General features: G+C 58.6%; 1 protein-coding gene across 1 annotated transcript; it reads left to right on the top strand.

Moving 5' to 3' along the window:
* The first annotated feature begins 884 nt into the window (after positions 1–884).
* IKBKE (inhibitor of nuclear factor kappa B kinase subunit epsilon) lies at positions 885–23130 on the top strand. Its single transcript, XM_068159633.1, is given in 21 exon segments — positions 885–1368; positions 2563–2703; positions 3071–3200; positions 4003–4184; positions 4763–4923; positions 6436–6546; positions 7307–7486; positions 7778–7980; positions 8614–8678; positions 8761–8852; positions 9436–9537; positions 11000–11075; positions 11158–11270; positions 12819–12895; positions 13322–13361; positions 15034–15135; positions 17414–17510; positions 18813–18877; positions 18879–18908; positions 19244–19315; positions 20648–23130. Coding segments are annotated over 21 exon segments (2160 nt in total). The 5' UTR covers positions 885–1281; the 3' UTR covers positions 20682–23130.
* The last annotated feature ends 1999 nt before the right edge of the window (positions 23131–25129 follow it).

Genomic DNA, 25129 nt, shown 5'->3' with positions numbered 1-25129 from the left:
CTCGTGTTGCTCTGCTTCCTGCTGAGCTCTGCTCCCCAGCACCAGCCCTTTTGATGAGCTCAGGGCAAAGGGCCAGCCTGTGCCCCCCAGCTCAGTGCCCCTCAGCTCCTCTTGGGGGGTTTCCCATGCCAGGAGCAGCCAGGGCCAAGCACTGACCCCCAGCACAGCTCAGGAAGGCAGAGTCACAGATGGCACTGGGCTGGCAGGGACCCTCTAAGGTCATCTTGTCCACCCCCCCTGCAGGCAGCAGGGACAGCTCCAACTGCAGCAGGCTGCTCAGGGCCACATCCAGTCTGATCTTGGCTGCCTGCAGGGCTGAGGCCTCAACCACCTCCCTGGGCAACCTGTTCCAGGGTTTCACCACTCACTGTGCAGAACTTCCTCCTGATGGCCAAACTATCTCTGCTCTGGTTTCAACCCATTGCCTCTTGTCCTGTCAGCCCAAGCCCTTCTGAGCAGTCCCTCCCCAGCCTTCCCCTAGGTCCGCTTCAGCTACTGAAATGCAGCTCTAAGGTCTCCCTGGAGCCTTCTCTTCTCCAGGCTGAACAAACCCAACTCTCCCAGCCTGTCCCCATAGCAGAGGTGCTTCAGCCCTCTGCTCATCTTCCTGTCCTCCTCTGAACCCTCTCCAGCAGCTCCACCTCCCTCTGAGGCTGAGTGAGGAAGGCAGAGGCTGGCTGCAGCCCCTGGTCTCCCCTCCCCGGGCAGGCTGTGTGCTGGGGGGCGCTCAGCACCCTTGGGTCCATCCCAGGGCTGGCTGGGGAGCTCAGCAGGCCTGGGGAGTGCTGCAACTCTGGGAATTTTTTTTCTCTCTCTCTCTCTGAAGCAGGAAGCTGAAGCATTTCCTCCTCCAGCCGCAGCTGATGCTTGCCGAGCTGGTTTTGCAATCGGCCGGGTTTCTGCGCCGGGGCAGGGGAGGTGCCGCTCGCCACCTTGCAGCTTCAACCTTTTGTTTGCTCTTTCTTTTGCTTTTCCTTTCTCTCCTTTTTTTATCCCTCCCCCTTTCCTTCCCCTCTCCGCATCTGTCAGTGCTTCCTGCCGGTCCCGGCGCTGGGGGTGGGTTTCTCTGGCAGCTCGGTTCATGAGCAGCCCTGCGAGCCGGCGCTGCTCGCCGGGAAGAGGCTGGAGGCTGCTCGGCCGAGGGACACCTCCTGCCGCTCGGCTGCTGCCCCCTGGGCATTGCCCGGCGCCAGGCTGGGGTTCTGTGGCTGGGCTGGAGCAGAGCAGTGACCCCCCGGGGGTGAGCCATCTCCTTCCCACCCCCCAGTGGTGCTCGTGGAGATGCAGAGCACCCCGAACTACCTCTGGAGCACCGAGGACCTCCTGGGGCAGGGCGCCACAGCTTCTGTCTACAAGGCTCGCAACAAGGTGAGCGAGGGGAGGGGGGCACCAACCACCCTAAATCCACCTCCCCCAACCCTCCTACCCCGCAGGAGCTTCCTCTCTGCTCAGCCTCCCCGGGCGGGGGCTGTGCTGGGGCTTATTTTCGTTTTCATTTTCCCTTTGGCTCCTTCCCCTTGGGCTCCAGGTGAGGGTGGAGGGTCAAGGGCAGCTTCCTGGGGTGCTCACAGCCAGGTCCTGCTCGTGGTGCACCGAGGGAGCGTGGGGGTGGGGAGTTCAGGAGCTGGGTTTTGGGGGAATGCCCAGAGGTTTTGAAAACCCCATCCTTGGCCCATTTGCATAGGACATGCAAACACTTGCCAGGGCTGGAACAGAGGCTCTGCCTCGCTGGGCTTTGAAGTGTCTTGAGCAGTCTGCCTGAGCAGGGCAGAGAGGCATCAAAACCAGCCCCCAAACCAGCCCCATCCCAGCATCACCAACTGCCTCAGCCACCAGTTGGTGATGGAGCTGAGCGACCACCCCTGCCCTGGGGCACCTGCAGGGCCAGGGAGCAAAGGGATCACAGCACTTTGCTTCTGCAGGGGAAAGAAACAAGGCTGAAATTGTGCCAGGGGAGGGTTAGGTTGGAGATGAGGAGCAAAGTCTTGACTGCAAGAGTGGTCAGGCACTGGCACAGGCTGCCCAGGGAGGTGGTGGAGTCACCGTCCCTGGAGGGGTTCACACTACATGCAGGCATGGCCCCTGGGGCCAGGGTTTGGTGGCCGTGGTGGTGCTGGGTTGATGGTTGGGCTGGGTGAGCTCAGAGGCCTTTTCCAACCCAAACAACTCCCTGGTGGTGCTGGGTTGATGGTTGGGCTGGGTGAGCTCAGAGGCCTTTTCCAACCCAAACAACTCCCTGGTGGTGCTGGGTTGATGGTTGGGCTGGGTGAGCTCAGAGGCCTTTTCCAACCCAAACAACTCCCTGGTGGTGCTGGGTTGATGGTTGGACTGGGTGAGCTCAGAGGCCTTTTCCAACCCAAACAGCTCCCTGGTGGTGCTGGGTTGATGGTTGGGCTGGGTGAGCTCAGAGGCCTTTTCCAACCCAAACAACTCCATGGGCACCTGGTCAGAAAACACTTAGCAGCATGAGAGGGATGGGGGAAGCAGCATTGGAGCTGCTGCTGGAGCTGCTTAGGATGGGGATGGCCTCACTTCCCACTTCCACTTCCTCTCTCTCCCCAGAAATCTGGGGAGCTGGTTGCTGTGAAGGTCTTTAACAATGCCAGCTACCTGCGGCCCCAGGAGGTGCAGATGAGAGAGTTTGAGATGCTGAGGAAGCTCAACCACAAAAACATTGTCAAACTGTTTGCTGTGGAGGAGACAGTAAGTGGGAGCTGGGCTGGGGAGCCTGCTGTGCCACCTGGGGCTGTGCCACCTGGGGCTGTGCCACAGGGCTACTGCTGTGAGCTGTGGGAGGGGAGCAGTGCTCCTGGGTTGCCTTCTCCTTCACCTCCCCCTAGCCCTTCAGCACTGGGGGGGCTGGGTTGGAGCACGGATGTGACCTGCTCTTGTCACCTGCCCAGGCATGTGGCACAGAGGGGACACCCTCCAGTGCTAGGCTGTCCAAGCTGGGGAAACCCAGGGACCCACCAACCAGAGGAAGGGGACCTGGTCCTGCTCAGGCAGGGGGAACAGGCTACCAGGTGGGAGACAGGGCTAGCTGAGCCCTCCTGGCTGCTGCTCCCCACAGGGCAGCAGCAAGCAGAAGGTGCTGGTGATGGAGTACTGCTCCAGTGGCAGCTTGCTGAGCGTGCTGGAAGACCCAGTGAATGCCTTTGGCCTGGCTGAGTCTGAGTTCCTCATCGTGCTGCAGTGTGTGGGTGAGTGTGGGGCTCCCACCCAGCACAGGGGGCTACCTCTTTGGCCTTCCTGGCAGCAGCAAGGGCACGAGACTTCAGCAGCCTGCAGCTGCAATGGGACAACTCTTCTGCTGCCTAACCCAAGCTCCCTAAGGCCCCAAGCCTCCTCTCCTCAGTATCATCATCTTCTCACTTCCCCATCTGCCCCCTCCAGGCAGAAGGGACCTGCAGTGTCTTTTGTTCCTGTGCTGCCCCCAGGAGCACAGCCCAGGGCTGAGGAGCTCTGGGCTGGGGAGCTCATGGTGCTGGTGGAGCCCTACGGGCACCAGCCCTGGGCTGTGGACATGAGGGCTGCACAGAGCAGAGGTTGCCCCTCCCAGTGGGGTGGGTTTGTGAGCTCCGCATTCAGGGGCAGCCTGCTCCAGACCTGCTCCAGGAAGCAGGGAAGGATGTGCTGCCCAGGGAGGGGGTGATGGTGGAGTCCCCATCCCTGGAGGTGTTTAGGAAGAGCCTGGATGAGGCACTCGGTGCCATGGTGTAGTTGGTTAGATGGTGCTGGGTGGTAGGTTGGACTGGATGATCTCAAAGGTCTTTTCCAGCCTGGTTAATTCTGCATTCTCAAGCAGCTGTGCAGCAGGCTGTGCCCAGCACGGAGCAGCACCAGGGCAGTCCCCTCCCATCTGCTCTCCATCCCCGCAGCCACCTTCCCCCCGCCGGCTCCTCCCTTCCCTGCTCCTTCTCCTCTTCCTGCATTTAAGCAAAGCCCTCTGGAGCCCAGTGCTGGAGCCCCAGGGGTGACCAGTGCCTCCCCACCCGTGCCCAGTGGCAGGGATGAACCACCTGCGTGAGAAGGGCGTCGTGCACAGGGACATCAAGCCCGGCAACATCATGCGGCTGGTGGGGGACGACGGGCAGAGCATCTACAAGCTGACAGACTTTGGGGCTGCCAGGGAGCTGGAGGATGATGAGAAGTTTGTGTCTGTCTATGGCACAGAGGAGTATCTGGTGAGTGTGCTGTGCCCCCAGCCTGCTGGCCCCTGGGGACTCACCATGGGATGGTGGAAGGGAGGTGGCTGAGTCCAGCTCGGCTCACACAGGAGCACCTTGAGGGTGGGACTCCAAAGTCTCCACAGAAGGAGACTCCACAACCTCTCTGGGCAGCTCCAGGGCTCCAGCACCCTCCCAGCAGAGAAATTTGCTTAGCCTGGAGAGGAGGAGGCTGAGGGGAGACCTTCTTGCTCTCTACAACTGCCTGAAGGGAGGTTGTAGCCAGGTGGGGGTTGGGCTCTTCTCTCAGGCGACCAGCACCAGAACAAGAGGACACAGTCTGAAGCTGTGCCAGGGGAGGTTCAGGCTGGATGCTAGGAAGAAGTTCTTCCTAGCAAGAGAGACTGGCCCTTGGGATGTGCTGCCCAGGGAGGTGGTGGAGTCCCCATCCCTGGAGGTGTTTAGGAAGAGCCTGGCTGAGGCACTGGGTGCCATGGTTGAGTTGACCAGGTGGTGCTGGGTGCTAGGTTGGACTTGGTGATCTCTGAGGTCTTTCCCAGCCTGGTCAGTTGTGTCCTGTGTGCTCCCCCCTGCAGCACCCAGACCTGTACGAGCGAGCGGTGCTGCGCCAGCCGCAGCAGAAGTCCTACGGCGTCACCGTGGACCTCTGGAGCATCGGCGTCACCTTCTACCACGCTGCCACCGGCAGCCTGCCCTTCCTGCCCTTCGGGGGACCCCGCAGGAACAAGGAGATCATGTAGGTGCCCTGCCCAGCTGGCAGAGCTGGGGGCTGCTGCTGGGGCTGGGGGCTGCAGGACAGCCTGCTTGAGGCTCGGTGTGCTCCGGCGGCGCCCTGCGGGCCCTGGGCACTGCGGTTTGCTGCTGCTTTAGAGCCACAGAACCAACCAGGCTGGAAGAGACCTCAGAGGACATTGAGTCTAACCTTCCACCCAGCACCTCCTGACAACTAAACCATGGCTCCACATCCAATCCTCCCTTGAACACCCCCAGGGATGGGGACTCCACCACCTCCCTGGGCAGCACATCCCGGTGGCCAATTACTCTCTCTGTGGAGACAGAGCCATAGAAGAGCTTGGGAAGCCCTGGACTGTGGCCCCTGGGGAGTGTTGCTGGAGGGGTGGGGGAAGGATATGTGCCCTGTTAACCATGCCTGCCCTCAAAAGCACTCTTGTGACTTTGTGGCTGAACAGCTGGGAGAGGAGGCAGAGTTTGGGGGCATGAAGAAGAGTGAGGCCAGCAGGTTTGAGGGAGGTTCTGCTCCTGTGCCTCTTCTGCTCTGCCCTAGTGAGACCACATCTACACTCCTGGGTCCAGTTCTGGGCTGCCCACTTCAAGAGGGTCAGGGAACTACTCAGGTTAGGAAAGAGGTTGAGCTGCTGGAAGGTGTCCAGAGAAAGGCAACAAAGCTGGGGAGGGGTCTGGAGCACAGCCCTGGGAGGAGAGGCTGAGGGAGCTGGGGTTGCTTAGCCTGGAGAAGAGGAGGCTCAGGGGAGACCTTCTTGCTCTCTCCAACTCCCTGAAGGGAGGTTGTAGCCAGGTGGGGGTTGGGCTCTTCTCCCAGGCAGCCAGCACCAGAACAAGAGGACACAGTCTCAAGCTGTGCCAGGGGAAGTTTAGGCTGGAGGGGAGGAAGAAGTTCTTCCCAGCAAGAGAGATTGGCCCTGGGGATGTGCTGCCCAGGGAGGTGGTGTTGGGTGATAAGTTGGACTCAATGATCTCAAAGGTCTCTTCCAACCTGGTCTGGTCTGGTCTGGTCTGGTCTATTCTATTCTATTCTATTCTATTCTATTCTATTCTATTCTATTCTATTCTATTCTATTCTATTCTATTCTATTCTATTCTATTCTACTGGAGAGAGTCCCCAGATGCAGAGTGGCCTGGAGGATCTCTGTGAGGAGCAAAGGCTGAGAGCCCTGGGGCTGTGGAGCCTGGAGAGGAGCAGCCCCAGAGGGGATCTGAGCAATGCTCAACAAGAGCTAAAGCTTGGGGAGCAAGAGGCTGGGGGCAGACTCTTGTCAGTGGTGCCCAGGGGCAGCACAGGGGGCACTGGGCACAAACTGGAACCCAGGAGGTTTCACTTGAACTTAAGGAGAAACTTCTTTGGGGTGAGGGTGGCAGAGCCCTGCAGCAGGCTGCCCAGAGAGGTTGTGGAGTCTCCTTCTCTGGAGAGATTCCAGCCCCACCTGGGCAGCCTGCTGTGGGTGCCCTGCTCTGGCAGGGGGCTTGGACTGGCAATTCCTTTCCCCAGGTATAAAATTCTCACCAAGAAGCCTCCTGGAGCCATTGCAGGGGTGCAGAGGCAGGAGAATGGCAGCATCGAGTGGAGCTATGAGCTGCCCATCACCTGCAGGCTCTCCACGTGAGTGTCCCTGCACAGCACCACACAATCGCCCAGGCTGGAAGAGACCTCAGAGATCAGCAAGTCCAACCTGGCACCACAGACCCCATGACTAAACCATGGCACCAAGTGCCACATCCAATCCCCTCTTGAACACCTCCAGGGATGGGGACTCCACCACCTTCCTGGGCAGCACATCCCAGTGGCCAATCTCTCTTGCTGGGAAAACTTTCTTCTCACCTCCAGCCTAATCTTCCCCTGGCACAGCTTCAGACTGTGTCCTCTTGTTCTGGTGCTGGTTGTTTGAGAGAAGAGACCAACTTCCTCCTGGCTACAACCTCCCTTCAGGGAGTTGCAGACAGCAAGAAGGTCTCCCCTGAGCCTCCTCTTCTGCAGGCTAAGCAACCCCAGCTCCCTCAGCCTCTCCTCCCAGGGCTGTGCTCCAGACCCCTCCCCAGCTTTGTTGCCCTTCTCTGGACATCTTCCAGCATCTCAACATCTTTCCTAACCTGAGGGGCCCAGAACTGGACACAGAATCCTTGCTGGGCCTGGATCCCACTGCAGGTCTCCCATCCTAACCCCAGGGCTGGAGAGGGAGATCCCAGCTCAGCTGGCTCAGGAGGTTCTCACCTGCAGACAGCAGAGCTCTCAGGCCAGGAGCAGGCAGTGCAAGGCAGGGCAGTGGCTCCATCGGGGTGGGAGCTCAGCTGCACACCTCCAAACCCTGTCAGTCAGCTCAGGGTGATGCCAGGCTGTGCAAACATCTCTTCTGTGTTGGCAGGGGCCTGAAGGAGCAGCTGATCCCCATCCTGGCTAACATCCTGGAGGCAGACCAGGAGAAGTGCTGGGGGTTCGACCAGTTCTTCGCGGGCACCAACGACATCCTGCACAGGATGGTGGTCAATGTCTTCTCCCTGCAGCAGGCTTCCTTCCATCACATCTACATCCACTCCTACAACACGTAAGGGGGCCAAGGCCAGGACAAAAACGTGCTCAGGAGCCTCAGCCCCTCCTTCCAGTAGGTGAAGGTGGGGGGAGGGTTCAGCCAGCCAGGCTCAAAGCAGCCTGTGCTGGGACAGGCACAAACTGGGAGCTGCTGCGGCGCGTGGAGAAGCCCAGGGAGGTTTTCCAGGGGGTCCTGATGTGCTTGTGGGATATTATCTCCAAGAAGAGGCTGTTGAAGGGATGGAAACCTGGCCCCCTTCACCCCACAGCTCAGTCCCCACCCTTCTGCCTCCTTCCTCCCTCGCAGTACCACCAAGTTTTTAGACGCCGTCTTCAGACAAACGAAGGTCGTCCCACACCTGCAGGAGTATTTCTTTGAAGGCCATCTGTACGAGCTGGATCCCAACCTGCAAGCTCACCACTTCTGCAAAACCACAGAGCACAGCCCCCTGACCCTGCTGAGCACTGCTGAGCAGCCAGAGGATGTGGTAGGAGTGAGATACAGAGACCGTGAGTAGCGCCGGCTCTTGGAGGCGCTTCGGGGTGTGCAGGGAGGGGGAGCCCCAAGAGGCAGCTCGTTGAATTGCTGTCCTCAGGGAGCCCAAGCTGCAGCGGGAGGGGATGATGCTGGAGCAGCGTCAGGGGGTTCCAAGGGCAGCTGTGCTGCTCCCTGTGGGCTCTGCAAGCAGTTTGTGCTTCCATCCACGCTTCCGGAGCGCAGAATGCAGCAGGTCGGAGGGGAGCCTCCAAGGTCATCTTGCCCAACCCTCCTGCAGTGAGCAGGGACATCAACTACATCAAGTTGCTCAGGGACATCAACTCCATCAAGTTGCTCAGGGACATCAACTCCATCAAGCTGCTCAGGGCCCCACCGAGCTTGACCTTGAAATGCCTGCAGGGATGAGGCCTCCTGGGCAGCCTGCTCCAGTGTCTCGCCACCCTCCCTGTGCAGAGCTTCCTCCTGATGTCCATCCTGAGCCTACCCTGCTCCAGTTTCAAACCATTGCCCACCTCAGAGGGCTGCACTGAGCCTCCAGCAGGGTGCCTGGAACCCTGAGTGGCTGCAGGGTTTGCTTTGGTGGGTGTGGGACGCCCCAGGGGGCTCAGGGCTCACTCCCCAAAGCCTTCTCTCTGCCTTTCCAGCGGCTCTTGAATTCCCGAAGTTCGTCCCCAAGGTGGACGTGGTGGCCGACTGCAGCGCGGCCAAGGTAGGTGGGGGGGTGTCCCCGAGGCCGGGGGAGCCCCCAGCTGAGGAGGTGCCCGGTGGTGGCAGTGCCCTTTGCCTTGCAGAGCCTGGTGGGTGCCCTGCACCAGACGCTGCGCATCGCCCGAGCCCTGCGGCGCTGCCGGGAGCTGCTGGCCAGAGGTCTGCACTGGGTGATGTGAGTGAGCAGCCCACCGCGGCCGGGGGTGCTGTGGGGGTGAGCTGCCCCTCGCCAGCACCGCGAGGGCTCGGGGGGAATGGGTAGCTGTTAACCCAGCACCTTCCAGCCCCGCCGGGGCCGGTGGGATGCGGGCGGGGGGCGCCGGGAGGGAGCGCAGCAGAGGAGGCGCTGCCGGCAGGTGGAAGCAGCTGCTCAGCAAACCTCCTCTCCTCTTCCCTCGCCGCTCTTGCAGCCGAGGAAATTGCTCCCAGCGTCCAACCTGCGCCTCCCCTGGCGCAATTAGAGGCCGTTCCCTCTTGTCCTATCGCTTGAGCAATCCCCATCTCACTCCAGCCTCCTTTCAGGGAGCTGGAGAGAGCAATGAGGTCTCCTCCTCAGCTTCCTCTCCTGCAGACCCTCAGGTCCGTCAGCTGCTCCTCACAAGGCTTTACCTGCATCCATCCCCTCCATTTCCCCCCAGAGCAGCCAGAGGGGAGCCACCAGCACCCTGCTAACCCCCAAGCACAGATGGTCAGCCCTGGGACAGAGGTTGGGCTGCTGAGGAGCACAGGGTGGACAGGAAGTTTTTCTCTGTTGGCAGTGGGAACCTGAAAACAGAGTGCTCAAGGATTCTGGAGCAGAGGAGAGGAGCTCATTCGCTGCTCACCTGCCTGCAGCTCACTGAGGTGAAGACCTATGTGCTGTAAGTGTGGCTTGGAGCCCTGGGGATGCAGCAGAATGGAGGTGGGGCTCTCAGGTGTGCCTGAATAATCAGGAATGAGGCAAAGGCCAGGGAAAAGCTGGCAGCTGGAGGGTAAGAGAGGCTCTCACTGCTCGTGGAGGCTGCAGGGAAGGAGCCACTGGGGCTCTTTCTCTGCTTCAGTTGTTCCTGGGCAGTCCCTGCTTTCACAGAAGCCCAGGACTGGTCCTCACTCCTTGGCTCTTGGCTCCAGGGTTTTCAGCCTCTGGGAGCCACCAGAGTAAGTGTGAGGAGAGAGAGTTGCTGCTGCCAGCTTGTGGGACAGGGAAGCAGAGCCACTGCTGCCAGCAGAGCTAAGACACAGTCAGGAGAGCAGCAGCTGCCAGGCCCTCGCTGGGCTCTGGCCACCCTCACTGACCCCACGCCCTGCAGAGGACCTTGGGCAGTGCCAGGGAGGGTTGCCAAGAGCCCATTGTGCTGCTTTCCTCCTCCTGCCCCACACCATCCGTGCTGAGGTGTCTCTTAACTCCGTTCAAGAGGCTCCCCAAGCAGAGAGTTCAGCAGCAGCTGAGTTCTGGAGCAGCCTGGGCTGTCCTCAGCAGCTCCCATGCCCCCACTTCCCACCCAGCCTGCCCCCAGGAGCACTGAGCCCACTTCAGCTGCAGTCCCCCAGGGCTGGTTTGCTTTTCTGTGGTGCTGCTGTAGTGGGAAATCCTTTGCTGCTGGCTTGCTGCTCTTCCACTCCTTCCAGTGGAGCCAATCTCTTCATTCCCATGCCCAAAGCCAGGTGGTCCCCACTGCCCCCAGCAGCACCAGCAGAGGGCTGTGGTGCCAGCAGCACTCCTGCTGCAGCTGGGTGCCGCTGGCTCATCCCTGCCCTCTCCACCGTGCTCTGGGGCAGCCTCTTTCTGCTGACTTCAGCAGCTCAGCCTCAGGCTCTCGTGCCAGCTGCAGGCTGGCAGGCAGCCTCTGAGCTGGTGTGAAGCCAAGGGGGATGAAGCTAACAATTTGGGAGCAAATTAGAGGCAGCAGGGTGAGCTTTTGCCCCCCTCAGCACTCTGCATCCTGGGGCTCACACCCTGGACCCTGAATGCAGGACCCTGGTGCCCCAGCAAAGCATCACCCAGCTGCCCCAGGGACTCTGCTGCCTCCCCCACCACAGGGTGGGTTTCCTTTGCCTCTGGGCTGCCCTCCTGCCTAAGGAATCTCCATTTCCTGACTATCACAGGTTGATAGAATGGGTTGGGTTGGAAGGGACCTCAAAGCTCAGCCAGTTCCAACCCCCCTGCCACGGGCAGGGACACCTCCCACCAGCCCAGGCTGCTCAGGGCCTCATCCAGCCTGGCTTTGAACAGCCCCAGGGAGAGGGCATCCACAGCCTCCCTGAGCAGCCTGTTCCAGTGTCTCCCCAGCCTCACTGGCCACATTTCCTGCCTAATCTGCAGTCTCACTCTCCCCTCCTCAGGTACGAGGCTGCTCCTGCAGGCAGTGGGGTGCCAGCCCTGAAGGACTTGGCCATGGTGAAGACAAGGCTGCAGAGGGTGAGCCCTGGGGAGCCCCCACCCCCACAGGCAGCGTTTGCAGCAACCAGCCCCAACCTCTCCTCCTCCTCCTCCTCCTCAGGTTGCTGAGGAGCTCTCTCAGTGCTCCCACAACATCTTTGACTTCCAAGGGGCCCTGGACAGCATCTTGTCTGACCTGGTGAAGCACAGGCACCAAGTGCATGAAGACAAGAGGTTTGTGGCACCAGCTTTACTGAGAGCCTTGCCAGCCTGTTGAGCAGGCACCACTGTGTGCTCCTGAGCAGCTCCTCCTTGCAAGCAGCTTTCCACAGCCCTGGGCACACCCCTGTGGTGTCTCTGTCCTGGGGGTCAGGCTCTTCTCCCAAGGAACAGGTGATGGAACAAGAGGAAATGGCCTCAGAGAATCATAGAATCATTAAGGCTGGAAAAGACCTCAGAGATCATCAAGTCCAACCTGGCACCACAGACCTCATGACTACTAACCCATGGAACCAAGAGCCACATCCAATCCCCTCCTGAACACCTCCAGGGATGGAGACTCCACCACCTCCCTGGGCAGAACTTTCCAGTGGCCAATTCCTCTTGCTGGGAAGAACTTTCTCCTCACCTCCAGCCTAAACCTCCCCTGGCACAGCTTGAGACTGTGTCCTCTTGTTCTGGTGCTGCTTGCCTGGGAGAAGAGCCCAACCCCCACCTGGCTGCAACCTCCCTTCAGGGAGTTGCAGAGAGCAAGAAGGTCTCCCCTGAGCCTCCTCTTCTCCAGGCTAAGCAACCCCAGCTCCCTCAGCCTCTCCTCCCAGGGCTGTGCTCCAGACCCCTCCCCAGCTTTGTTGCCCTTCTCTGGACACCTTCCAGCATCTCAACATCTTTCCTGAGCTGAGGAGCCCAGAACTGGACACAAGACTCCAGGTGTGGCCTGAGCAGTGCTGAGCAGGGGGGCAGAGCTGGGGCTGAGCACAGGGCACAATGACCTCCCTGCTCAGGTTGCACCAGGGGAGGTTTAGGTTGGCCATGAGGAGCAATCCCTTCCCCCAAAGGGTTGTCAAACCCTGTCCCAGGCTGCCCAGGGCAGAGGTGGAGTCCCCATCCCTGGAGGGGTTTCAAAGCCCTGGGGGTGTGGTGCTGAGGGAAGTGGTTCAGTGGGGACCAGGCAGTGCTGGGTTAAGGGTTGGACTCCATGATCTTAAAGCTCTCTTCCAGCCAAAGGCATTCTGTGATTCTCCAGACAGAGAGGAGTCTGTCACAGCAGGTTCAGCTTTCACCCCAAAGTGCTGAGGTCACCCCAACCTCATGCCCCTTGCTCTGGGGGGGCTGGAGCAAGAGGAGACAGCCAGGAGCTGTGCCAGGGGAGGTTCAGGTTGGGTATCAGGACAAATTTCTTTCCAGCAAGAGAGGTCAGGTACTGGAGAGGGCTGTCCAGGGAGAAATCCCACATGGACCTAGAACCACAGAGCTGTCAGGATGGAAGGGAGCTCAAGGCTCAGCCAGCTCCAACCCCCTGCCATGGGCAGGGACACCTCACCCCACAGCAGGTTGCTCACAGCCACCTCCAGCCTGGCTGCAAACACCTCCAGGGCTGAGGCTTCCACCACCTCCCTGGGCAGCCTGTGCCAGGCTCTCACCACCCTGCTGGGGAAGAACTTCTTCCTGACATGGCACTTCAGGACATGGTTTGGTGGCCAAGTCCTGGCTGGACTGGGTGACCTGGGAGGTCTTCCCCAGCTGAAGCCATCCTGTGACTCCTCCTTGTCCCCCTTGCAGCATCCAGCAGATTGAGTGCTGCCTGGAGAAGGTGCAGCTGATCTACAAGCAGTTCAAGAAGGCCAGGAGCTGCCTGAGTAAGTGATGGGGAGAGTGTCCCCAGGGTCCCCTGGGCTCAGTGATTTCGGTGCCACCACAGCAGTAGCCCCTGGAGTAACCACACTGGATATAAACTGCAGCACAGGAGGTTCCACCTCAACATGAGGAGGAACTTCTGCACTGGGAGGGTCCCAGAGCCCTGGAGCAGGCTGCCCAGAGGGGTTGGGGAGTTCTCCTTCTCTGGGGACTTTCAAGACCCACCTGGATGTGTCCCTGTGTGACCTGTGCTGGATTCTCTGCTCCTGCTCTGGCAGGGGAGTTGGACTCAATGCTCTCTGGGGGTCCCTTCCAAGCCCCTGACAGCCTCTGATCCTGTGGTCTGTGCCCTCTGTGTGTTGTCCAGCTGCCCATCTCCTGGGTGATGGGCAGGAGGACGTCTGCTGACTGCTGTCTTTCCTCTCTAGGGTTGGGCTACAACGAGGAACAAATCCACAAGCTGGATAAGTAAGGCCCAGCCCTCTCCCCTGTTTTAGGACCTACCCCATGCTGGGGCCAGGGAGGGGTTTGGTGGTTTGGATGGAATCCCAAAGGGATGTAAAATGTCCCTGGGTCGTTAACCTTGATGGTTGGGCTCCAGGACCTCAGAGGCCTCTTCCAACTGTTCTGATTCTGTGGTTGATGCTAGCTGAGCACCCCTGGAAGTGGCTTCTGTGGTGCTTCCTTGGTGCCAGGACCTTTCACAGCAGAGTTTCCCAGCTGCAGGCTGTTGCAGATGAAGGTGATGAGAACAATCTCTGCAGAGGTGGGGACAGGTCCTCTGTGGTGGGCAGTGGGGATCAGAACATTGGGGGCCTCACCACAGGAAGGATGTTGAGGGGCTGGAGCAGGTCCAGAGGAGGGCAACCAAGCTGGGGAAGGGTCTGGAGAAGAGGGCTGGGGAGGAGCAGCTGAGGGAGCTGGGGGTGTTGAGGCTGGAGGAAAGGAGGGTGAGGAGAGAACTTATTGCTCTCTACAGCTCCCTGAAAGGAGAATGGAGTGGAATGGAATGGAATGGAATGGAATGGAATGGAATGGAATGGAATGGAATGGAATGGAATGGAATGGAATGGAATGGACCAGGTTGGAAAAGACCTTGGAGACCATCCAGTCCAACCTATCACTCAGCACCATCTGGTTAACTAAACCCTGGCACCAAGTGCCTCATCCAGGCTCTTCCTAAACACCTCCAGGGATGGGGACTCCACCACCTCCCTGGGCAGCACATCCCCAGGGCCAATCTCTCTTGCTGGGGAGAATTTCTTCCTCACCTCCAGCCTAAAAGGTTGGAGGAGGTTGGAGCCAGGTGGGGCTTGCTCTCTTCTCCCTAGTATCAGGTGATAGGAGGAGAGGCAGTGGCCTGAAACTGCACCAGGGGAGGGTTAGGCTGGGGATTAGGAACAATTTCTTTGCTGCAGCAGTGGTCAGGGCTTGGCACAGGCTGCCCAGGGAGGTGGTGGAGTCCCCAGCCCTGGAGGGGTTCAAGAAACCTGTGGCCATGGCACTTGGGGCCAGGGTCTGGTGGCCATGGTGAGGTTGGGTTGATGTTGGACTGGATGATCTTGGAGGCCTTTTCCACCTGAAACAATTCCATGGCTCTATCTCAGGCTGTTCCTCACACAGCTCTTAATTTGGGGCCATTTATTGAGCCAGGAAGCATCCTGCTTCCAAATCTGCTGAGCTGGAGTGGGAGCCAAGTGTCTGATGGCTTCTGTGCCTTTAAAAACCTCTCCTGTCACTTTCCCCTGGAACCTGGTGGGGTGGGGGGTGGTTAACACAGGCCAAAACCCCTAAGACACAGACCTTGATACATCCCAGGGATGGAGAAACTGAACAGGCAGCTCTTTAATCTTAATTAACCTTCAGCCTAACCTTGGACATTGGCCTTGAACTCCAGGGGGAAAGGCTTCTCCCAAGTGCCCTGGGGTGGGGGATCACAGCTCAGGCAGCCCCCAGCCCTCCCTCTTGTCTTGACCACAGTTAGCTTCTGGTTTTTACCACTGGTGCTCAATTCATTATTAACCCTTCAGTTCCTCTCTCTCCACTTGGACCCAGCTCTATGCCTCCTGCCAGGTGAACTCTCATGCTCCCACATTCAAGGCCAACCCTAACCTTGCTCCCTCTTCTTGTCTGGTTCTAGGCTGAATTTAGGGCACCTGGCCAGGAAGGCTCTGTTGATTTTCCAGGATGATTGTGTCCAGCAGTACCAGGAGGCTCTGGCTCTCCATGGCAGCAGGATGAGGTACCAGCCCCCTTGCCCCTGCTTTAGGCTTGTGGACCCTGGCAGGGGTGGGAGAGGAGATTGTTTTTCCAGAGGGGTTCAGGTTGCCCTCTGCTCTCCACTGGGTGTTGGGATGTGGAGGGAGATGGAGCTGTTGGTGCCTGCTGCTGAGGGGCTCCTGTAGGGCCCTTAAAGCAGCAGCTCTGTGTGACTGCTGGGGGAGCCAAGTGCCCTCTTCCTTCCAGGGCCCCAGGGTGGAGGTGTCACAGTGTGTGCACATACATTAAAAGGCAAAAAGGAAGGCTTGGTTTGGCTTTAAACATCCCAAAGGAAAGAATAATTGAGGTGAGCAGTTCCACCTCCCAGTCCCCAGGAAAACAGCCACCCACAGAGCCTGGCTGCCAGGAGGAAGAGGCTGAAAACAAGGCAATTAAAACTGAGGCAGCAATGAATTCAGAATACCCACTTGTGACTCATGAGGGCCTTGTCCCTAGGGACACAAAAACAGGTACAAAAATACCCCAGGGGAAAGAAAAAAAACCACCAGCAGCACACAAAGAGGCTTCCTGGGGGGGGTTTGCCTCCCTGTGAGCAAAGGTAGAAGCTCTGCTTGGGTGCAGCTGGGGCTCCTGCTCTGCAGCAGGGAGGAATCTCACCCTGAGGCAAGGTCCCCACTGAAGCCAAGGGGAGAGGTCCCTGGGTGAGGCAGGAGGAGGCTGTGGGGCACCAGCTGCTGTGCCCAGAGTGAAACCTGCCCAGGGGTGAGGGCTTGCAGTGTGGAAACCTCTGGCTGCACACAGGGAGGATGGAAAGGGGACAGGGCAAAGAGAAGGCAGGGGCAAGGTGGGACAGGGCAGGGAAAAGGTGGGACAGGGCAGGGACAAGGCAGGGGCAAGGTGGGACAGGGCAAGCACAAGGCAGGGACAAGGTAGGACAGGGCAAAGAGGAGGCAGGGACAAGGTAGGACAGGGCAGAGACAAGGTGGGACAGGGCAGGGACAAGGTAGGGCAGGGCAAAGAGGAGGCAGGAGGAAGGAAGAGGAAAGGAGGAGGTAAGGACAGGTCAGACACTGATCACTGCTCCTGGCACATTCCTGAGCACCTGAGGCAAACCTTTCCAGCTGAAAACTCTCCCCTCCTGTACTGAATCCTATGCAGCTCCAGAGCTGGCTTTCATTCCAAGGCCTTCTAGAAAATCCTTCTCCTCCTGCCCACACTGGCAGCCCAGCTCAGAGCCCTCCTAGGTGCCACCCAATTGGGGTTTTGGAGTCATTAGAGATCCTGGCTCAGCTCAGAGCCCTCCAAGGTGCCACCCAATTGGGGCTTGGAGTCATTAGAGCTCCTAGTCCAGCTCAGAGCCCTCCAAGGTGCCACCCAATTGGGGTTTTGGAGTCATTAGAGCTCCTAGTCCAGCTCAGAGCCCTCCTAGGTGGCACCCAATTGGGGTTTTGGAGTCATTAGAGATCCTGGCTCAGCTCAGAGCCCTCCTAGGTGCCACCCAATTGGGGTTTTGGAGTCATTAGAGCTCCTAGTCCAGCTCAGAGCCCTCCAGGGTGCCACCTGATTGGGGTTTTGGAGCCATTAGAGATCCTGGCTCAGCTCAGAGCCCTCCTAGGTGCCACCTGATTGGGGTTTTGGAGCCATTAGAGATCCTGGCTCAGCTCAGAGCCCTCCTAGGTGCCACCTGATTGGGGTTTTGGAGTCATTAGAGATCCTGGCACAGCTCAGAGCCCTCCTAGGTGCCACCTGATTGGGGTTTTGGAGTCATTAGAGCTCCTAGTCCAGCTCAGAGCCCTCCTAGGTGGCACCCAATTGGGGTTTTGGAGTCATTAGAGCTCCTAGTCCAGCTCAGAGCCCTCCTAGGTGCCACCCAATTGGGGTTTTGGAGTCATTAGAGCTCCTAGTCCAGCTCAGAGCCCTCCAAGGTGCCACCCAGTTGGGGTTTTGGAGTCCTTAGAGATCCTGGCCACAGGGTCATGCTCAAGGGGGAACTTTTCTGCTCTTCCAGCATGAGAGAGTGCAGAAAGCAGTGCACAGCCCAGGAGGCTTTTTGGGCAGATGCTGAGCCCTCCAGCCTGCAGTGCACACAGGGATGGCTTTGGGCTGCTCCTCATCTCACCCCCACTTCCCCTAACTGATTTGCTCTCAGTGCTGTTTGGGCAGCCTGTGGTGGCCGTGGGCAGAGCTGCAGCTGGGATCTGCTTTCCCTTTCCACTTGGGTGCAGAAAGCTTTGCAGCAAGCAGCACACAAATCATCACTGACTGGGAATCTTGGGGCTGGGCTTTTTTATCCCCTCTAGGAAGGTCTGTGAGATAAAGAAGCACCTGAAGAGGCTCAGCAACCGCATCAGTGCCTGCAGTGTGGAGACCATGGAGTGCCAGGAGTGCCTGCAGAGCGTAGGTGCCACCAGGGCTCCTGCCTGGGGGTGCTGCTGCTGCCCTCTCCCAGCTTCCAGACCCTGGAAAGCTACCCTCTCCCAGCACCCCCAGTGGGCAGTGATGCCTGAGTGAAGCAGGGGAACAACAGAGACTTCCTCAACCACTATTTAGGGCCCCAGAGAGGGTGGGAGGGCTGGGAGCTCTCTGCTGTCAGCACAGGCTGAGGGCTGGGGGTTGTTCAGCCTGGAGCAGAGAAGGCTCCAGGGAGAGCTTCTGGTGGCCATGCAGTGCTTCAAGTGGCTGATCAGAAAGCTGGGGACAGGCTTCTGAGCAGAGCCTGTTGTGACAGGACAAGGGGAGGATGGTTGGGACTAAAAGAGGGAGATTCCCCTGCACCAGGGGAGGTTTAGGCTGGATGCCAGGAAGAGATTCTTCATAGAGAGAGAGATTGGCCATGGGAATGTGCTGCCCAGGGGGGTGGTGGAGTCAACATCCCTGGAGGTGTTTAGGAAGAGCCTGGATGGGCTGCTTGGTGCCATGGTTTGGTTGATCAGATGGTGCTGGGTGATAGGTTGGACTGGATGATCTCAAAGGTCTCTTCCCTTCCCCTTCTCTTCCCTTCCCCTTCTCTTCCCTTCCCCTTCCTCTTCCCCTTCTCTTCCCCTTCTCTTCCCCTTCTCTTCCCCTTCTCTTCCCCTTCCCCTTCCCCTTCCCCTTCCCCTTCCCCTTCCCTTTCCCTTTCCCTTTCCCTTTCCCTTTCCCTTTCCCTTTCCCTTTCCCTTTCCCTTTCCCTTTCCCTTTCCCTTTCCCTTTCCCTTTCCCTTTCCCTTTCCCTTTCCCCTTCCCCTTCCCCTTCCCCTTCCCCTTCCCCTTCCCCTTCCCCTTCTCTTCCCTTCCCTTCCCCTTCCCTTCAGACTGGAGAGAAGAAATGTTGTTACAGTGAGGGTGGGGAGAGCCTGCCCCAGGCTGCCCAGAGAGCTGGGAGCTGCCCCATCCCTGGCACCACTGCAGGGCAGGTTGGTTGGGGCTCTGAGCAGCCTGCTCTAGGTGTCCCTGCTGACTGCAGAGGAGTTGGACTGGATGAGCTTTGAAGGTCCTTTCCCACCCAAAACCAGTCTGGGATGCCACAAAGAGCCTCCTGCTGTGGGGGATCCCATTGCAGGTCTTGCTCTGCCTCACTGCAGGGGTGGGCAGAGCCCTGGCAGTGGCACCCCTGGTCCTGAGGACTGCCTGGCACAGGGGGGATCTGCACCCAGTAAACAGCCCCTGCAAAGAGCCCCCTGAGTGCTGGGGGCTGCTAAGGCTTCTCCATCTCTGCAGGCTCTGGACAGGTTTCTCCAGACAGAGAAGCAGAGTTTGGCCTTGGTTCCTCCTGCCCCTACCCCCCCTGCAGCCACACCAGGAGATGGTTCTTAGGTGAGTCTTTTGGAAGAGGGTTTTGTGCCCTCCCCAGGGAGAAGTGGGACCCCCACACACCCCCACACACTGCTCACCCTCTGCATGAGCAACAGGGCTGGGCTGAAGGATCTGCTGAGGCTGTGACTGATCCTCCTTTGGTGACCTGTGGGGTGTCCTGGCCAGCTGAGCCCTTCTGCAGGAGGTGCTCCCAAGGGGAGGGAGGTGAGCAGCACAGGGGTAAGGGAGCTGCTTGTGTCCTGGCAGGATGCAGGAGCTGCTGGAGCAGATGAGGTCAGTCAGCTGGGAGGGAGGTGAGCAGCACAGGGGTAAGGGAGCTGCTTGTGTCCTGGCAGGATGCAGGAGCTGCTGGAGCAGATGAGGTCAGTCAGCTGTGATCTCCAGCTGAACAACAGCATCATCGAGAGGTGAGTAGCAGCACCCAGGGCCCATGCCCCAGGCAGGGATTCCTGCTGCTGGGAGGGGGAGGTGGCTCTGGGGGGGCTCCCTGGGAACCCACAGCTCAGCTCCAGCGTGGGGAGCTGTGCCTGCTGCCCAGCACAACCACAGCTACTCCTGAGGGCTTAACAGCACCGGGTTTGCATCATGGGCTGGCAGCAGAAGAGAGTTTCTCTCTCTTGGAAGCTGAAGCATGGTCTGCTGCAAAGGCTGAGTGAAGTCCACAGCCTCTTTCCAGCCTTTGTGCTGCTGGGCTGCTCAGCTGCTGGCTGCCAGGGAGCAGAGGATGCTTTCCATTTCTGGAGGAAGCTCTGTGCACAATCCAGCACCCTGCTGCTGCTGCTGCTGCTGGCAAACCCCCCCTGGGTTTCTCCCTCTGCAGCTTTGATTTGAGGATCTTGGGTGCAAATCAGCCCCTGGAATCTGGGCATCCAAAGCTCCAGGAGTTTCAGGTCAGGTTGGCAAAGCAAACTGGAAATCAGGGACTCCCCAGCTGTGGTAGGAGCACCCATGGGGGTGCAGCATGGCCCCAGGGAATGAGGGGGAAAGAAAGCTCTGGTGTGGCTTGGTAGGAAGAGTTTGTCCCATGAGACACAGGAATGAGCTGAAAGCCTGGTGAGGAGCAGCTGAGGGAGCTGGGGGTGGTTAGTCTAGAGAAGAGGAGCCTGAGGGGAGACCTCATTGCTCTCCACAGCTCCCTGAGGGGAGGCTGGAGTGAGGTGGGAGTTGGTCTCTTCTCCCTGGTATCCAGGGGAGGAAACTGCCTGAAACTGTGCCAGGGGAGGCTTGGCTTGGAAATTAGGAAGAATCTCCTGACTGCAGGAGTGGTCAGGGCTTGGCACAGGCTGCACAGGGGGGTGGTGGAGTCCTCATCCCTGGAGGGGATCAAGAAACCTGTGGCCATGGCACCTGGGGACAGGGTTTGGTGGCCATGGTGGGGTTGGGTTGATGTTGGACTGGGTGATCCTAGAGCTCTTTTCCAACTTCAAGCATTCAGTAGATTGAGATTGGATGTCAGGAAGAAGTTCTTCCCCAGGAAGGTGGTGAGAGCCTGGCACAGGCTGCCCAGGGAGGTGGTGGAAGCCTCATCCCTGGAGGTGTTTGCAGCCAGGCTGGAGGTGGCTGTGAGCAACCTGCTGTGGTGTGAGGTGTCCCTGCCCATGGCAGGGGGGTTGGAGCTGGCTGAGCCTTGAGCTCCCTTCCAGCCCTGAGAGTTCTCTGATTAGTGCCCAGCCCAAGCTGCAGCCTGGCACTGCATGAGCCCAGCCAATCCCTGAAGCCTTTGCTTTTGGTCCCTGCAGGTTAAGTGGAGCTGCCCCAACTCCTGGGGTTTGAATTGGCAGCTGCTGAAGCCACAACTGCTCTGCACAGCACAGAACACTCACAGCACTTTGGATCCAGAGGGCTGGAGACACTGGATGGCCACCTCTGGGGAGCAGCCTGTGTCCTGCCTCTCTGCTGCAGCACTTTTGCACACTTGATCAGCATTAGCTTCCAGTGGCTTGGCAAGCCTTGAGCCTTGGCCAGTCTGACCTCAAGACCTGGGGTGTTCTTGAGTTGGTTTTGACCTTTTAAGATGTGCTTGAAGGACCTTTTGTCTTCCCTAGCTTCTCTGTGTCACCATCCCAGGTGATGGAGAGGAAGAGGCTAGAGACATAACTGATACCTCTCATTTGTTTAGGGCTTGCTTCCACTTTTAATGTTCTTCTGACCCTGGAGGCTTCATGGAGCAGGACAGGAGCCCAAGGCAGGAAGGTTGTGAGGGATTCCTTCCACTTCTAATGTTCTTCTGACCCTGGAGGCTTCATGGAGCAGGACAGGAGCCCAGGGCAGGGAGGTTGTGAGGGATTGCTTCCACTTTTAATGTTCTTCTGACCCTGGAGGCTTCATGGAGCAGGGCAGGAGCCCAGGGCAGGAAGGTGGTTGGACCTAGTTAGAAGGCCAACAAAGTTGGTGAGGGGTCTGGAGAACAGGTCTGGTGAGGAGCAGCTGAGGGACCTGGGGATGTTCAGTGTGGAGAAAAGGAGGCTGAGAGGAGACCTTCTGTCTCTCTACAACTCCCTGGAAGGAGGTTGCAGTGAGGTGGGGGTTTGTGCATCTGGCAGGAGAAGTTGAGCCACCATCTGGGCAAGCAAACACCTCTGACTCAACAGCAGCAGGGATGCTCAGCTTGCCTGCCCAGACCTGTCCCTCAGCAGAAAATAAAACACCCAACTCTGCCCTTCACCTTTCCCCCAGTTCCCTTTCCAGCTTCCTTGACACCCCTCAGCTAAACCAAAAGCCTCCAGCCAAGTCTGGGCCTGCTGTGGCTGCTCTGGTTGCCCAGAGGTTGTCCCCAGCCCCCAGGAAGCCTTGGGCTCCCCTTACCTGGCAGTGCCCAGAGGGGCACAGCTGCTGCAAGGACAGGGCAAGGGGCTTCCAGCCATGGCTGCTGCTGGGCTTGACCATGCAGGAAATATTCCTAACCTCAGCTGGGAGCCTTGTGGGGTTGTAAAGCAAAGCAGGAGCTGAAGATCTTCCTGCAGCACCGCCCTGAGCCTCAGCCAGGGAGACAAATGAGCAAGGAGCAGCAGCCCCAGGTCTGTGCCCAGCTTTGCTTCCTTGTCAGAACAAGCCAGGTGCACCCAGGAGCTCCCTCCCAGCCCGGGAAAGCTTCCTGTCGGGAATTTGGCACTGATTTCCCATTCATTTTAATTGCCAAACCCAACATCCTGGCTGTCAAACCCAGCTCCTTCCTGCAGGAGAGGTGGAACTAAGCCATCACTTCAAAGCTCTTCTCCTGCAGATGCTGTGTTAGGATTCTCCTGGTTTGATACAGGAGCATTCTTCCAAAGCCAGCCCAAATTCCCTCACAGTCCCTGCAGGCAGAGGGCAGGGAGCCTGGGCAGAGCCTGCTGCAGCCTCCTTGGGCTGAGTGGAGCTGTGCTGAATTTGCAGCAGCTGAGGGTTTGACCTGGCACTTGTTTGGCTGCAGAAGAAAGGGATTTGTTTCCTGGCAAAGAGGAAAGAGAGGAGGTTTGGCTAATGGCCCTCGTCAGGCTGCGACTGCCACAACACAGCAGCTGCAAAGGGGACTCCTGCAGTCCAAATGAAGCAGGAATTTTCCTGCCAATGCTAATGAGGGTTGATTTCCACCCCCCACACCCCCTAAATATTTTAACCCTTGGCCCAAAAGAGCTTCCTGGGCTGCCAGACTGCAGAGACAGTTGAGGAGGATGAGAGCATTGCCACTTCTCCGGTGCAGGTGTGAGCCAAAGCTGCCTCCAGCCATGGCAGAGGCTTCATTTGCTGAGCTTCCCAGGTCAGGAAGGACAGGGAAGGGTCCAGCAGAGGCTATGAAGGTGCTGAGGGGCCTGGAGGATCTCTCTGAGGAGGAAAGGCTGAGAGCCCTGGGGCTGTTGAGCCTGGAGAAGAGCAGCCCCAGAGGGGAGCTGAGCAACGCTCAGCAAGGGCTGAGGGGCAAGAGGCTGGGGCTGGGCTCTTGGCAGTGGTGCCCAGGGACAGGCCAAGGGGCAAGTGGGCACAAACTGGGACCCAGGAGTGAATCTGCTGCTGTTCTCAGGCTGGAGCAGAGAGCACATGAAAGTGAATCAGGACCTGGAGTGGTGAGGAGAAAGACCTTCCAAAAGAATTCATCTTGCTGCTGAGCACAAAACAAACCTGGAACTGTCCAGGCTGCATTGTTGCCCTGTTGGGTTGAAGCTTGAATTAGTGACAGCTTCTGGCACTGCTCTTTGGTAAGCCAGAGTCACTCTGTTAATCCAGGCCTCAAATTAAAAGCCTTGAACAGGATTTAGATATCCTTGGCTCATCCTGTCCTCGGGAACTCAAGAGAGACATCAAATGCAGCTGCCTGTGAGCCCAGCAGCCAGGATTCACACAGCCTTGTGCCCTTCACTCAGCTCTTCTCCCACTGATCAGGAGCAGTGTGGCCAGGAGCAGGGAGGGCATCCTGCCCTGTGCTCAGCACTGGTTAGGCCACAGCTTGAGTCCTGTGTCCAGTTCTGGGCTCCTCAGTTTAAGAAGGACATTGAGAGACTTGAAGGTGTCCAGAGAAGGGCAACAAAGCTGGGGAGGGGTCTGGAGCACAGCCCTGGGAGGAGAGGCTGAGGGAGCTGGGGTTGCTTAGCCTGGAGAAGAGGAGGCTCAGGGGAGACCTTCTTGCTCTCTCCAACTCCCTGAAGGGAGGTTGTAGCCAGGTGGGGGTTGGCCTCTTCTCCCAGGCAGCCAGCTCCAGAACAAGAGGACACAGTCTCAAGTTGTGCCAGGGGAGGTTCAGGCTGGAGGTGAGCAGAAAGTTCTTCCCAGAGAGAGTTGTTAGCCATTGGGATGTGCTGCCCAAGGGAGGTGGTGGAGTCCCCATCCCAGGAGGTGTTCAAGAGGGGATTGGATGTGGCACTTGGAGCCATGGTTCAGCAGCCATGAGCTGTTGGGTGACAGCTTGGACTTGCTGATCTCTGAGGTCTCTTCCAACCTTGGTGATGCTGTGATTCTAATCAAAGACATTTCAGGGGCAATTCTGCCCCAGTTAAGGATTTCAACCCAGTGTGACCCAGGGCAGTAGAGAAGGGATGGTCTGGGTGAGGTGGTTGGCCCACAGCCTGGGCAAGCTCTTGTCACAGAATCACAGAATTGCTTTGATTGGAAGAGGCTTCTAAGATCACAGATTCCAGCTCTCAGCCCGACCCCACCATGGCCACCAAACCATGGCCCCAAGTCCCATGGCTGCAGGCTTCTTGAACTCCTCCAGAGCTGGGGACTCCACCACCTCCCTGGGCAGCCTCTGCCAACCCCTGACCACTTTTGCAGCAAAGAAATTGTTCCTAGTCCCCAACCCAACCCTCCCCTGGCACAATTCCAGGCCATTTCCTCTCATGTTGTCACCTGATACTAGAAAGAAGAGTCTGCTCCTCAGGTTGTGCATGGCTTGGGGGGACCATGTCACCCTCTCTGTGTGCTGGGCTCCACCTGGACCCAGGGAAAAGGGCTGTGGCTCGGTTTGTGCCTCTTGCAGGCACTGAGGAAGCTGTTTGGGTGATGGGAGACCTTGGCATGCTGTGATAGCCAGGCTCTGTTCAGTGCAGGACAGAGTCCCTGAATAACCAGGCCCCGGACCATGCAGCACCTTAGACAGCTGCCCCCAAAGCCTCCTCGGCCCAGGGCCGAGCTTTGCAGCCAGACGTGGATGTGCTCAAGAGCTGGAGCCTGCTGGGAGCCTCATCCCAGTGTGGCCATCAGGTTTATTCCCTTTCACTTTCCCCACAACCACAGAAGCCTCATCTGGGAGAGAGGAATTCCTCCTCTCACCGCCCTCCTCCTCACTCCTCATCCCTGCTGCCACTGCCGTGGGGCAATGTCACTCGTTCCAGCTGTCCCCACACGATGGGGCACCTCCCGTGAGGACGAAGCTCACCCTGGGGTGGGATGCGGCAGTGCTCAAGCAGCAGATGCTGGAGGGAGCCCCTGGCTGCAGTTTGTGCTGTGGGATCCAGTCCTGAAGGGGACTGTCCATGCTCCCCCCGGCAGCCAAACCCCCGTGGGCAGAGTGTCCCGTGGAGAGAAGTCGGGGAGGGGGGAGCGGGGAGCTTAGTGGGATTCCCCCGGGGGAGGGGGAATTTCGGACAGGGAAATCCCACCGCGAGAAAAGTTTCCACGAAGAACCTCTCGGGGAGTCCAACCAGGATGGGTCCCGCAGGAAGGGGACCCGAGGGTCGGTCCTCGGTGGGAAGAGGAAGGTCTCCACGGGAGGGGTCCCTAGTGGAGCCGGCCCCAGTCCCCACCCC

Source organism: Melanerpes formicivorus, unplaced genomic scaffold, assembly GCF_026170545.1.
Source record: "Melanerpes formicivorus ecotype bairdi unplaced genomic scaffold, bMelFor1.0.p_v2 SCAF_46, whole genome shotgun sequence".
NCBI classification, from domain to species: Eukaryota; Metazoa; Chordata; class Aves; order Piciformes; family Picidae; genus Melanerpes; species Melanerpes formicivorus.
Note: the sequence above shows the minus strand (reverse complement) of the source record. Positions and strands in the feature narration are given on the sequence as shown.